General features: G+C 28.6%; 1 protein-coding gene across 1 annotated transcript; it reads right to left on the bottom strand.

Annotated features, from left to right (window-relative positions):
- Positions 1-4,494: 4,494 nt before the first annotated feature.
- Positions 4,495-5,772, bottom strand: LOC139906209 (trypsin Tyr p 3.0101-like). Its single transcript, XM_071890615.1, has 4 exons — positions 5,699-5,772; positions 5,442-5,630; positions 5,190-5,385; positions 4,495-4,879 (listed from the first exon to the last, which is right to left on the bottom strand). Exons 1-4 carry the CDS (start codon positions 5,699-5,701, stop codon positions 4,557-4,559), a joined length of 711 nt encoding a protein of 236 aa, XP_071746716.1. The 5' UTR covers positions 5,702-5,772; the 3' UTR covers positions 4,495-4,556.
- Between the last annotated feature and the right edge of the window lie 9,195 nt (positions 5,773-14,967).

The raw sequence follows: 14,967 nt of genomic DNA, 5'->3' as shown, positions 1-14,967 counted from the left end.
ATGGATAATTCGAAGTGGCGTAGAGACAAAACTAATCAGTTGATTATGAAGAATGACTACTGTGATAAAAAGTCCTGTTGCGTTATTCAAATCCTGGATATTAATAATTAAAGTAGCATCCTATTGAGGCTAGGTGAACAGTATGCCCGTACGCTTATTTCTACAAAATCTCTTTTATATTTTTTTATTTTATATTCTGAATTGTCTATCTTCCTGCCTATAGCTTCATAGTGACAGAATTAGAACATACTCAGAATGACTCTTTTCCCCAGAAATTTCAAGGCGATACTTTTAACTTTTTAATAGAAGTGTATCTCTATTATTTTTCTTGTTCTGTATTAGTTGTATTTGATGTAGCGTATGTGAGAGATGAGTTAAATATTTAAACCTACTTTAATTTCGAACTACATTTGGAAGTAAAAATTCACAATGAACTCGACTATAATGTGCAACTTTTTTCGTTTTAATTCCAGGCAACCCATGCTTTGAGATGTGGAGTAGTACAAAACGACTTGTTGATATGAGGCATATTGTATGTGAAAGAATTGAGATTTTCATTTTCAGAAGTCATCATATGTAATTCCTAAGGTTATAGTTCTTTTTTTTTTTTTTGCAATGAGCATATGATTGGTCATTAGACAAATCTCCAATGACATTTATTAACATTTCACACAGGTGGAAACTTGTACATACTTTTTGTGATTTATAATTAAATTCGAAGTCGTCCACTTATATACAAGTTATGATAAATAAAAGCATAATAAAGTGGATATATAGTATTCGTATAATTTACAACACTTAAAAACGAGTTAACTCATTTTTTGGAGCTTCAAGCTGAGTTATTATGTGACATAGTGGTAATGTAATGGTATGAAGTCTACACACTATTTAAAGAAGTCTATAGACAGAAAGTTTTTCTATTAGTTCATCTATAAGCTTGTTCTACTATCAAGTTTTAAGCAAGAAGATAGAAAATTCGGGGGAAAAAAATATAAGGCATAAAAGATTGAAGTGATTTTTGAAGATAGCAGTGTACGGCATTATTTTTAAACTAACTCAATAACTGCCTCACAGTGTTATTCATTTCAAAATTATGGCTTACAGGAAAATGCAAATAGATCATAAAGCTTAAGGACATTTGTCATAAAAAAACCAAGTACACCCATTTGCATCAATTGTACTTTAATTTGGAAATAACAATGAAGAATAAAAGTCCCAAATGGTTGTAAGCTCATAATTTTCTCTTACCTAATGATCTAGATAAAAACTAGTATCTCTTTTGGGATTCTGTGTTTTATTTTTGGATGCATTTAATTAGTAGAAATATTTACCATGTAATTTTTCACTAGTATAATTAACTACTTATTGGCTATATTGATAATGATGAGGAAACCTTCACTAGGAAATACTTTTTTTCATCCTTGGTGGTGCTTAGATTATTTTTGTAATATTTCCATTCACTTCATTTTGAAATTTGCATGTTAAATTTTAAACAGACGCTAGTTGCGTAAGCATAGTGATTTATAAGAATATATTGTTTTTATTGGAAATATCTTGGTTATAACAAAATTTTAGACCAACTGAACGAAAGATATTTTGACGCTTGGAAAAAACAGATGCTTATAAGAACATATTTTAGTTACTTCATATCTTTTCGTAAAGTGTTGTGTGAATTTTTTTAGGCGCAATTACGTAGCCAGCAACAGTTTCTAACATATTCCATATTTTAAAGCAAGAAGTTATAATAAAGTTAAACAAAAGTATCAAAACCGGCAATTCCTGATATTGTTTTCAAATATATCAAAAACCTTGGAGGAGTGGTTTTTTGGAATTCAATAACATTTGTATATAAAGGAAAGAGTGGTGGCATTTTATACACAGCATAGTAGTGCTTCGGATGTTTAAGCCTATCAATCCAAGAAAGAAAGACAAATTAAGTTTTTCTTTTTTTAAATTCCTTCTACATTATATACTAAATCCAAATATGTCATGTAGCAGAGAGACACAAACTCAGTTCCATCTATTTTGGAGAGGAACAGAAGGCGAAAGTTGAGCTCAATGCACAACGACCTTCGATAAATAATTATCTTCTATTTAAACTCGTGGTGCGTAGGTTTGCTACTCTGTCGATCCTAGAGAGGGAAATATACTTTATGTACATGGACTTCAAAGACAATTCCAAGATCAGATAGAGGTATTGCAATACTGTAATGTTGACTTATACTTAATCAGTGCAACTCCTTCTAATGAATCAATGAAGCATTAAGGAAATCCAAATGTGTGTCCTTAAAGACGCTTTAAAAAAGATTGTAGGAAAACACACTTGACAGGCTGAACCAGGGAGGTAAATTTTTAATTGTTATCTTTTCAGAAAAGTACATAAGCTATAACAGGTCCCTTATTCATTGGTAACAAAAATTGAAAAACGCATTATTTTCCATTCAATCCTTTTTTTTGATTGCATCCTTTAAAATATCAGAGCACATTTCTAAGTAATTTTCTTTAAAAATCTGCCCAACCGATAAGATTTGTATAATTTGCCCGATATATCCGTTTGAAGATTTCAATCCAATATATCTATCATAATGTTATTTATCATATATTGCTTTGTCCTAAAATCACTCTCTAACTTTTACAAAATCAGAGCCTCAAAAAGTTGCTAGCATCCAAATATAAAAACATATCATTCAATTTGGTTGATTTATCATTTTATTTTAAATTAATTACAGATTTAAATTGCAATATTTTGCAAGATAAATAAAAAATGAATATGAATATTATACTGAATACATATTTCATACAACCATTCCTTGTCCCTGTGGTTTGTAAATGCTGAGATGTGAAACATTTATAGAAAATAATTAATGAACATATGAATGTTTATATAACCTAATAATTGCTATATTTTTTCTTGAAATTTGATTCATGTAAGTACAAAATGAACCTCATATAATATTTCCATATAATTTTTCCAGTACGAATCCAATAATTAAATTACATATGTAGATATTTCATAAACATATGTATGGCTTAATTTTGTTAAGGATATTTATTAATTTGTCGATAGCAAAGGTTTTTTAGTTAAATATCCAGGTCTGTACATACAAAGTTAATTTCAACTAAAACTATAAAACTCTTAAAATTAACTGAATTCAACAAAATTTTGTCCAAAGGAAAATTTAGTTGTTTCAAAATGTCAATTACTTGTACAGTAGAGCTGTGTCCTGCATATCAGTCCTAAATACTAATAAATATTGGTCCAAAAGACCGATACAACCTGTCCTCAGAAGTGCCTAAACTGGACTAAATTAATAAGAACCAACACAGTGCTACCTCAGTGGCGTCCAGAGGATTATATTTGGGGTGGGGATCTTGGTTTTGGATTTTTTTTCAAATACAAAAATTAAAATCAAAAATCTTTAATTATTCCCCCCCCCAAAAAAACTATTCATTGGTTTTAACAAAAAAAATAAACTTTAAAAACAAAAAAGAATCAAAAATCTAAAGATGTTTCCAAAAATTTAATTTTTTTGGAAACAACCTTGAAATATGTAATTTTAGTAAACCTTTTGATACTTGCAATGTTTTTTGTTCTTCGTTATACTCAGATATTGTTTAAAAAAATGTATATAAATATTATACATATATATACTGCTGTTAGTCATATAACAATTTTTTTGTATCTAATGAGCATTAGAACAGTGTAAGTGAAGAGACATTTAAAGGACGACGATTTGCAACAATTGGGAAGATAAAAATTTTATAGCTGGACGAGCATAAGACTATACCAAAAAGTGCATGTAAAAAGTCTTTCAAGGATTGGAAGAATTGTTGACACAAGTTTATTTTAACTGAGAAAGATTATTATGAAGGGGATTATTTTTTCCTTTAACTACAAAGTCATCTTACTTTTAGAACACATCTTATATACCGTTAAACACAAAAATATGGACCCATTCAAAGCTTTTTCACTTATTATTAAAATATAAAACATATTTTAGAATATTAATTGAAGTTCCCATATTAAAAAAAAAATAAAGGGCTAATTAATTTTAACTTTGTTCAAAATAAAAAACAAAAGCTAATTTCATTGTTGGCTAAACAATAAATAATTAGGTAGTAAAGTTGGAGTAATTGTACAGTAATTAATATAAAAAGATTAATGCACAGGTGACAAAAAGGAAAATAAAAAAGAGAACTATCTCTCATGTCTTTTGTTTTTCTTCAATTTTTCCCCTTTTCCTTTTAAAATGAGGTTTCCGAGTTAATTAAAAAGCTCGATCTAAAATTCCTTGCATACATTTTTGAACTTTCTGAATAAGGAAGTAAACTAAATTCAAGCACAAATATATATTTTTTTAAATATGATCACAAGGATTCTGAAGATTTTTGCATCTTTACTATCAACCTTTAGTTTTTTAGCATGGAAAACAGTGTTTCTATAAGTATTCATTCTTATATGTACTTTTGTTAAAAATAAATTTTATTCAACGATTATTCTGTTAGCAATGATAAATTTATTAAAAATCATTAAAAAATTTAATTATTGATTTTTTTTATTTTTTCTCCATATTCTCATCTATCCAATCACGATATTGAGCAATATTTGCTGCGACGTTACCATATTTTCTATCACAATAAGCCATAGGTGCTAACAAACCATATAATGTACATTTTCCAGTTATTTTGCTTTTTCCTATAAGACCTGAACCTTTCTCTCTTGTGCACTCTCCAATATTTTCTGACATTGTACAAAATTCTTTGTCTGAATTTGGCCTTTCAAGTCTTCTTCTAGCATTTTTACACAAATTAGCTCGATCTTTAATGAACTTAACCTTCGATACTTTTAATCCATCTCCTCCTCTGGCGTACCCAGATACTGTTATAAGGAGCATAATCATTATTAATTATTCCAAATATAGTTATTAATATTATTCATTTTTTTTTTTTTTTTGAAAAGATAAATTTATAAGATAATAAATAAAAATTTTTACTTCTTTTTATTTGACCACAATAAAATAATCTATTTACTGTTATAAAAATGGTAAAATTTTTAGTATACTCTTAGAGAAAAACTCCAAATTTCTATGGGGATCAACATCGCCCACCCCCACCTAATTAATCTTTGCTTTAATCATCCTCTTTTTGATCAAAATAATGTAGACTATTTATTCTATACTTTTACTTACAGAAAAGTTTTTTGCCTTGTGGAGTCTCTGTTTTTTCTGGTAGACAGACGGCTGAGGCGCCTTCCGTAAAGTCAATGGGTTTTTTCAAAGTAACTAAAGCAATATTGTTCTTATAAGTAATAGCCTGAAATTTTTCATGTCTATGAATATTTTTAATTTCCAATTTCTGACCGCGGGATCCTGGACCAGCATAAACCTAAAAATATCGAAAGATAGCTTTTATTTGTTTACGTACAGAAAAAAATTATGTACTTGAATTGTGAGGTTTGGATCAACACATGTAGCAACCGTTAATATGTTATACTGATCAAGTATTAAACCGTTGCATGATTCTATTATCCGTACATTACTTTCTGTTGAAATTTTATAATTCCAAAAGAAACCAGCCAAGGAACTTTTTTGGCAAATCTCCAGTGCAAGAACTAATAAGGGATCCACATTCTGTTGAACCATAAGGCAAAAATTAATAGAAATGTAATATTATGAAGAATTGAATAAAATACTCTCACCATTTGACAAGACCTGACTTGTCAAGATAAGAATAACAAACGCTTTTCCAATCATGGTCTCACAAACTTGATTGATAAGTCTGTTTGAGTGGCATCGTATTTATATACTCTTTTTTTTTTTTTTTGTTATTCAAACATATAATGTGTACAGTTGTTGATCTTCATTATTGATCATAGATGTCAAAATTTTGATATTTACTTCACTGATCGATCTGTATATCAAATATAGTACATCTGTATATATGAGTAATTTCATGGCTTAAACAACTTGCAGAGCGACAAGAGGTGAGGAGGTTTTTGTCTCTCTGAAAAAAAATATTTTAAGGGGTGCTAAATTAGCATAAAAAGAGCTGAATATTTTTTTAAATACAAGGATTTTCTTGGAAAAGTTAGAAGCCTATTGAATTCAGAGATAAAAGCTCAAATAACAAAGAAATCTGGAATATGGTATATAATTTTGACTGCACATCATATTTGTTTATCTATCTTGCAAATCAAAGACAGCCAAAGGGGAAAATATAAATTTAAATATTAAGGATTATACTTCACAAATCGTAGCAACGCAAATTATATTTTATTAAAAGTTGAGAGATGACAAATTAGCAGAATATGGCTTAGATGGTTGATGATCTATACCAGAAAGAGCAGCTAAATGTTATCTATACCATGATGAGTACAAGGCAATGAAAAACGACCCAATCCAACTTCAGCCTTAGTTCACAGATCAAATTAAAGAAAACATACTTCACTGAACGAACACAAAAAAACATAGATGTTTAGAGGATCAGTAACATTTTATTTATTTCGTCTCCATTGAAGACCTCTCCTGATATTTTAAATTCTGAAGTTTTTACGTTAAAATAAAAACATTAAAATTTGTCTTTATCACAGATCAACTACGAACAAATCCCTTCTCATACTTTATATGAGACGTACTTACGAACTCTTCCACATAATGAGATATTACATCCATTTACAAGAATCTCCAAATATATAATTGTCTGAATAACTTTATAAAGTTACAGTTTGTTACCCTATTCTAATAATATATCATTCAATTATTATTGAATTGTTGCCATTACACAAATTGATTGGACCCGTTTCCACATTTTCCTTTTTATTTTCTGGAAATTGATATACAGTTTCATAATTGCTGAAACTTCTAAATTTGTATTTTTTAAATCAATATCTATACTAATTTTAAATCTTAGTGCAGGAATTACATTTTGTTTTTTGAAAATACTCAAAATTGAAATAGAAATAAGATAAAAATATTACTCTTTAAAAGGCGTCAGTTAACTAAATAGTAAGATCATTCGGGAAAAGGGACCTACAAAATGAATAAAAATCTATAAAAACCATGTAATGAGCCAAAAAAAAAAAAAACTTTAATTATTTTAGTATTGGAAAAAAACAAATTGTTGTGGGAAAATATGATAAAAGCTTCTACAAATTTGAACTGAAGTTTTGGTTTCTTCTTTTATGGGATGTTCACAGCTATTTTTTGGAATGATATATGGATAATTCGAAGTGGCGTAGAGACAAAACTAATCAGTTGATTATGAAGAATGACTACTGTGATAAAAAGTCCTGTTGCGTTATTCAAATCCTGGATATTAATAATTAAAGTAGCATCCTATTGAGGCTAGGTGAACAGTATGCCCGTACGCTTATTTCTACAAAATCTCTTTTATATTTTTTTATTTTATATTCTGAATTGTCTATCTTCCTGCCTATAGCTTCATAGTGACAGAATTAGAACATACTCAGAATGACTCTTTTCCCCAGAAATTTCAAGGCGATACTTTTAACTTTTTAATAGAAGTGTATCTCTATTATTTTTCTTGTTCTGTATTAGTTGTATTTGATGTAGCGTATGTGAGAGATGAGTTAAATATTTAAACCTACTTTAATTTCGAACTACATTTGGAAGTAAAAATTCACAATGAACTCGACTATAATGTGCAACTTTTTTCGTTTTAATTCCAGGCAACCCATGCTTTGAGATGTGGAGTAGTACAAAACGACTTGTTGATATGAGGCATATTGTATGTGAAAGAATTGAGATTTTCATTTTCAGAAGTCATCATATGTAATTCCTAAGGTTATAGTTTTTTTTTTTTTTTTTTGCAATGAGCATATGATTGGTCATTAGACAAATCTCCAATGACATTTATTAACATTTCACACAGGTGGAAACTTGTACATACTTTTTTGTGATTTATAATTAAATTCGAAGTCGTCCACTTATATACAAGTTATGATAAATAAAAGCATAATAAAGTGGATATATAGTATTCGTATAATTTACAACACTTAAAAACTAAGATTGACTATAGTTCATCCTTGAAGCAAGCGTAATGTTATTTTGCTTTAAAATTAAAAATGATTAAAATACAAACACATCAAACTTGATGATCTAATAAAAAGGTCCATAGAGAGGGACAAAGTTGAAAATATAAGGATTTGAGTGAAAAATGTGACCGTTCTTATAAGGCAAAAGGTATACAACAATATTTTGAAAGATATTGTGGCCCTCTTTTAAAAAAAATATTGACTATTGATAACCATCTCAAAAAATTGCATTTAGTTTGCAATCAATGAATAGTATGTATTTTTTCTTGAAAAACGGGAAACTGTCTAAATCACCAAAAAAAGTTGTTAATATTTGTCCGAAACAAAAAATAATTCTGGATTCATATGAGAAAAATATTTTATCCTATTTGAGAAGTTATACGGACGACACAGAACAATCTTTTATTTTAAAAGATTTCATAGACGTTCTCAATAACTTTAAGGAAAAAAGTAATTATCTTGAATTTATACAGGAGCAGCTATTTCTTCCTCCAAAACCTCCATATGACAAGAGATATGATATTCTCTACTAATTTTAGGAATGACCCTGTTATGACAAATGACAAGTCTGACTTGATATCGACAAATAATTTCGTTCGGCTTAATTCTTTTGCCTTCAGAAACACACATCAAAAGACTTACCAGAATTTTATCAATGGAAGCAGGAATAAATAACTCAACATCTCATTATTTGAGTTATAAAATAGTTTTGCTCGATGCTAAGGACAGAAATGGTCACCATGATCATGGACGAGGTGCACTCAAACAGTTGAATTCTAGGGTGGAAAGCTCAACGAATAATGGGTCAACCAAAAAAATCTTTTGTTTTATGGTTAAAAGTGCCGTAGACAGGTAAAACTACGAGGGTTGCAATGATTTCTTTACCGAGAAGTGATTCAAAATTCATGAAAAAATGGTTCTTCAAAGTTCTAAGGCTTGTTCTTGTCGTCGATTTTTTGACTAGTCGCCATCCTGACTGATGGACATTCGTTCAACCATAAATTTTTTAAGAACAAATTAGGAAATAGTTTTTTATTCCACTGTATATTGAAAATCCGTTCTCCATCTTTAAAGAACAGAGATATTCTTGTAAATAGGAAACAATATCTTTTGATGCTGTTTCACCATATTTTCAAAAAAATGAATCAAATATACAATCAAACCATGTTTTATTTCCTCAGCCTATTGAACAAACTTAAGTCAGTTTATCATTGAAGTTCTTTCTTGATTCTACTACAGAAGCTTTGAAACATTATAGAAATAGCAATGACTTCTGGAAAGGCTTTTAGGAAAATGCTCTTTAAAATATTACTTAAATGTTGGAATTGCTTCAATGTTAATTATTTGATGTCTAGCATCAAGTTGAGAGACGAAAGAATTTCCCCAATCACTGATGATAATAGAGAACAGATCGATTTTTTACTATCGTTTTATACTTGGCTCAAATCATGGCAAGATATGCCTCTTCACAAGAAGGACTGTCTTACAAAACATTTTTGACTGCCTTGCAAACATCAAGGAACTGGCTGAACCATCCAATAATCTTTTGAATGAGACAATAGCAAAGCTTATTTTATTTCGGAAGATCATTTCTGACCCACTTCAGAGGCACTTTGGATGGTATAGACAGCTTGGGAAGGAACCCATTTCTAAAGTTGTCAACAGTTTCTTGAAAGTGAAAATAAAATGAGAATCAACTAATTGCTGGTGACTAACATCCACTAATTTTCTTCTCTCCGTAATACGCGTAGGTGGTAGGAATAAATCAATGTTTTAGGCATATGCTTACCTCATCTAATAATCTTACTATTTTAATCCATGAAAATGGTAGCCATCAAATTATTGATTCTTTTTTCAATTAACTAAACAGGGGTGGACTTGTGAGACCGAGTTATTTTATGTTTATAACTGTAGCTAACATATATCATTTACTAATATATATATATATATGATGGTGATGTAATAAAAAATTGTCCTTTTTCTTATAAAGATCCTAGAAAAATATTTATATTTTATCTGTAAGAAATGCTGATGTGACAAGACTATGTGACATGGATTAGTCTACAGCAAGTCTGCTAATGGCCATGAATTTTTAACTTTTTTGAATTTCGTTTCTTCTAAATTGTTTAATTTCTTTTCAGAAAAATATTTTATAGATTTGAATAGTCAGCTTCATTCGAAAAAAGGAAGACAGCAAAAAAAAACATTAAATTGGGAAAATAAATTGAAATAATAAGTGCATTGTTGTAATTTTTGTATTGATTTCCATGTAATGTATAGATTAAGGTGGAGCTTATTTTTAAAATTGGAGAAATATTGAGCTCTGAAGGTTGTAAATTTTTCATTTCAGGCTAAAAACATCGTATATGAATTTTGAACAGTTATGAAAAATATTTAAAGGTAGCTCAACGGCAAGAAAGGTTTGAAATTTTACGATTTTTGTCAAAAAAGAGTGGGTTGACCTGAATACCAAATAAGCTCTTGGTGTTATAACAATATTGAGGAATAAAAAAATTAAGTTTAATCAATTTGCAATAAAACATATTTCATTATTTTTTTACTAGTGGCTGGTGCTAATTGTTCAAAAAGAGGAAAGGCTACTAAAAATTACATTTTTTGCTATATGTCCTATCTGTCTGATCTTAAAAGACATGATATCTACATATAAAATTTATGTGTCCCAAATTATTAGAAATGGGGGATTTATTACTGAAAGTAGATACGATGGTTATTAAGGATAAATTTGACCTTTTTCAACCTTTTTTCAAAGAAAGATACTTTATAAGCTAAACCCATTTTAAAAATCGTAATTAAGGTATTAATAAATACTCAATGCACAGACAATGACTTTTTTCTGTCCTTTACTTGAAACAAAAAGTCTTCATATTCAAATTTAATCAATAAATAAAGTAATTGAACTTTATTTTATTTTAGACTGAGATAACCTTTCTGAGCATTGCTATTTGGTTCAAATATTTCATGACGTTTGACCCTCAGAGCTCAACATTTATCAAATTGAAAAAATAAACTCCACCCTAGTATGGATATATATGAAGTTATAATTACAATGATGTACTGTGTTTTCTATTTTTATTCATTGGGGTATTGAATAAACTGAATAATTCTTAGAATTCGAAAACTATTTATATTTAAATGTTGATATTTCTAATATCTACAAATTACTGTTCTACAAAATATAATTTTTAATTTCAATCTTGTTGACTTGACTCAAAAATTCGGTCTGAAAGGAAGTATTTCTTGGAGGAGAGGGACTCAGTCTTCCAGAATTGATTTCTCCTACTTTGACACATATGGTAAAAAATTATTTTTTTAAATATGAAACACCCTCTGATCATTAATATATTTGCTTGGAAATAGCCTTATAAAACTTCTCCGTTAAGGATACAAAAATGGTTGATAGAAGACGATAAATACAAAAAGAAATTTAGAAAAAAATAATTGTTAGGAGGTTTAATGACTCTTTTTTATCCAACAAAGCAACAGAAAAGCTCATAAAAGTAATTAATTCAACAACTTCATGGTTTCTTTTGCAAGATAGGAAGAAATTTTTTTTTACACAAAAGTCAAGCAAATAATATTCTCAATAATGGATCAAATTTTGTAGATTATTTGATTTTTCTAGAACTATAGAAATTGAGTTGAGTTAGAAGGATTTATTTGCAGAAAGGTTAAGAAATTTTTTAAGAAAGATAGATTTTCTTCCCAAGGTGTTGAAAAATTATTCAATTAGAAAAAGTCTTAACCAAACCAGTAAATGGATTTATAGATTACTTTCATTACCCTTTCCAAAACATTGTTGCACAAAAAGAGGCCACTTTACTAAATGAGAGGTAATTTCCAATGTTCTTTAGAATTATATCTTCTCCAAAGATAATATTTCTAAATTTAAAGGAAAGTATCATAAAGATAATAAAGCCAAAATGTCCAGATGGAGGCTATGAATAAGTTTATTCAAATTAAACGATTAATTCATTTTGTATCTTTTAAAGATTGGACGTTCCATGGAAAAGTTGGGATGTTTACCTAAATAACACAAAAGGAATAATTGTATTGATTCCGAAAAAAACAGATGGGACAATTTATAGATATTATAGACCAATTACAATACTCATTTTCTTCATAATAAGAATAAAAAGGATAATTAAGCAATATGAAAATTTCCCATGTTTGTACAATATACAAGCTGCAATTAACAAAGTAGATAGTAGCAAGAAGATTTGAGCAATAATAGTAATATACATTTGTACTGTTTTGACTCTATTTCACAAACGCATATTTTTAAATATGTCATTTAAAAAGTTTCTTTCGAAATGTTTTTTTACCAATGTACGTACCTTTTTTGTTATACCACATCAATTAACGATCTCATTGGACGGACTATAAGCCAGACAATCATCTTAGAAAAGAGCTGTCACTAGGAACGCCACTCGTCTCCACTTCTTTTCACATCTGCAATCAAAAAACTCGTTATAGTTGTTAGAAAGTGGCGAAGACGATTTTTGATTAACTTTGAGAGACCTCAACATATTATTTAATTGTATACAGATGTAGAAACAAGCTCTAAGTCTCAGATAATTGCAAAAATTAAAGGTCTTATGAGTTTTTTTTGAAGTTTTAAGAAAAAACAGGATTCACAGTGAATAAAAATAAAACCTCAATAACATTTTTAGGCCCCTGGAAGCCTGAAGATGATCTTAAAGTCAGAAGCTGTAAATTTAGTAGAATGGTGGAAATTTTGAGTATAAAATGGAACAGCAGTAGTATTCATAAAGATAATTGGAACGAAATTCGGACCTCCTTCGACAAATATTGAACCTCCAAAGAAGAATTTACTTTAATAAAAATATGCCAATACCTTTAATTTTATATAAGGCTACAACAAGTATGCAACAATCTGATAAAGCTATTTTAAAAGAGGACAAACGGATTAATGATTCGTTTTATAAGAATTATATGGAAACCATGAAAAGACCAAAATCCCATATAGCCGGTGGAGTAGCAATATTCCCGTATTGTCTCAAAAATTTACTCCAAAATTATTGTGGATCTTTCAATAAATCTAGTGCTAGAATGAAAAAGAAGTGTACGAACCGAGAACAGTATATTTGACTTATGATTGGACCAAACCAACTAACGAAATTACTTCTTCAATTTCTCTAGTTTGGGGACTCACCTCAAAGGATGGTTTGAATGCTTTTATAAACGACTCAACCATTTATATAATTCCTCAAAATATTAAAAAAAGTATATTTTTTAGAAATTTAAATGACCCCTAAATTTTGTTTAATAAACATGCAATCAGACCAATTGTTTTAAAAGTTCATAATTTAAATTCAGAAGAATCACTCAAGGATTGCAAATAAGATTTTTACTTATTAATTATTCAAAATATTAGTTAATCATAAAAAGTTTACCTTACAGTTACAAATCTGAACAAGATTTTATTAAATATACTTGGTCCAGCAAGGACTGTGGAAAAATATATCATAATATTTCATGTGTTTGTTGACTACCTGCCATCTATATCCATAAACCCAAAAGAGTTGATGAATGGGGGAAAAAAAAAAAAAATATGTTAAAGGTCATGTTCTTTTTTGAATTTCAAAGAAGAACAGTGGAATTTCTGAGATAACAAGGGACCTAGAATGTGTAATTTTTAATTATGAATGTTTGTTAATTTGAATGGTTACAGTTGTTTTATTAATGATTGATTTTAGAATATGAGTTAAAATATTATCCTTGAGCATTAAGCATAAACTAAAATGTTTTTTATGTATTTGATATTTATATATATTTGTATAATCTATAAACAAAACAAAGATATTTTTTTTAACCTGTTAATTAAAATTTTGCAAAAAAAAAATAGTTTTTTCCAAATACGGCACAACACGAGGTAAGAACACTTCAATTAGTTACATTTTATTTGAGCCATATAAAGGGGTCCCCAATTATTTCAGTTTTTGGTATTATGAAAAATCTGCATTGTAAGAAGATCTTTTTAGTACTACAACCTGTAAAATGAGAAAAATAATTTTCAATATTCACATTTTACTATTTTTCCATTTTTTTTTGTTCAGGTAAGGACAATCAAAATATTGATTTGTCATAAATTATTTTAAATAATATTTTCCAGACATAACACTTGTGTAATTTAATTTTAATCGGGTATTTAGTTGATTTAAAAAAAATATCAAAAGAGAAAACTAGGAAGAAATATTTTTGATTGCTTGAAAATCCAAATATAAAATAAGAATGTGGCATTACTTTGATATTCTTTAAGATCCAGGACATTTTAAATATTACGCATATTTTTAGTATAAAAAAAGTGGCGAACAAAAAAAATGCACATAATTTTGATAATTAGTTATAACTACAGCCCTTTCAGTAGCTATCTTCCTTTTTTATTTTCTAAGAAAGGGAAAGTTGTTCCACCTACATTTATCCTCTTTAAAGTTTTTATATTATCATCCTTCGTTAAAATTTTTCACTCCTATGAGGATTATAAACGATTAGGTCAAGTTTGTATGTTACTAAGGTGCAAATGTTTAGGAACCAACGGATATATACAACTCAAAACTAAGCTCTCCAAATGTAAAAGAACTTAGTGGCATTGACATATATCAAACTAAGATTTTTTTTTTTTTTGAGTAGACATGTGTCTTCATCAAATAAACATATATTCATGGAAGTATAATAAAAGGTTGAGTGTAATATTTAACTTATGAGTTTCAATTGTAATTGTTTTAGAACCGAAATAAAAAGAGAATCAAGTAATCATATCGTATGACTTATGAGCTTTGATATAAATCTGATGAATTTTTTAGCGGGCCCGTTTTATTTTGGAATTGGGTATATAAAGCATAAATTTTCATATTTCCTTAGCAGTTATAACA

This window comes from Lepeophtheirus salmonis, chromosome 8 (genome assembly GCF_016086655.4).
Source record: "Lepeophtheirus salmonis chromosome 8, UVic_Lsal_1.4, whole genome shotgun sequence".
Lineage (NCBI taxonomy): Eukaryota > Metazoa > Arthropoda > Copepoda > Siphonostomatoida > Caligidae > Lepeophtheirus > Lepeophtheirus salmonis.
Note: the sequence above shows the minus strand (reverse complement) of the source record. Positions and strands in the feature narration are given on the sequence as shown.

Coding starts and splice junctions, on each gene's coding strand:
- LOC139906209 (XM_071890615.1), bottom strand. Junction 5,386..5,441: donor ATCCAAACCTCACAATTCAA/GTACATAATTTT, acceptor CGATATTTTTAG/GTTTATGCTGGTCCAGGATC. Junction 4,880..5,189: donor ACAAGGCAAAAAACTTTTCT/GTAAGTAAAAGT, acceptor TCCTTATAACAG/TATCTGGGTACGCCAGAGGA.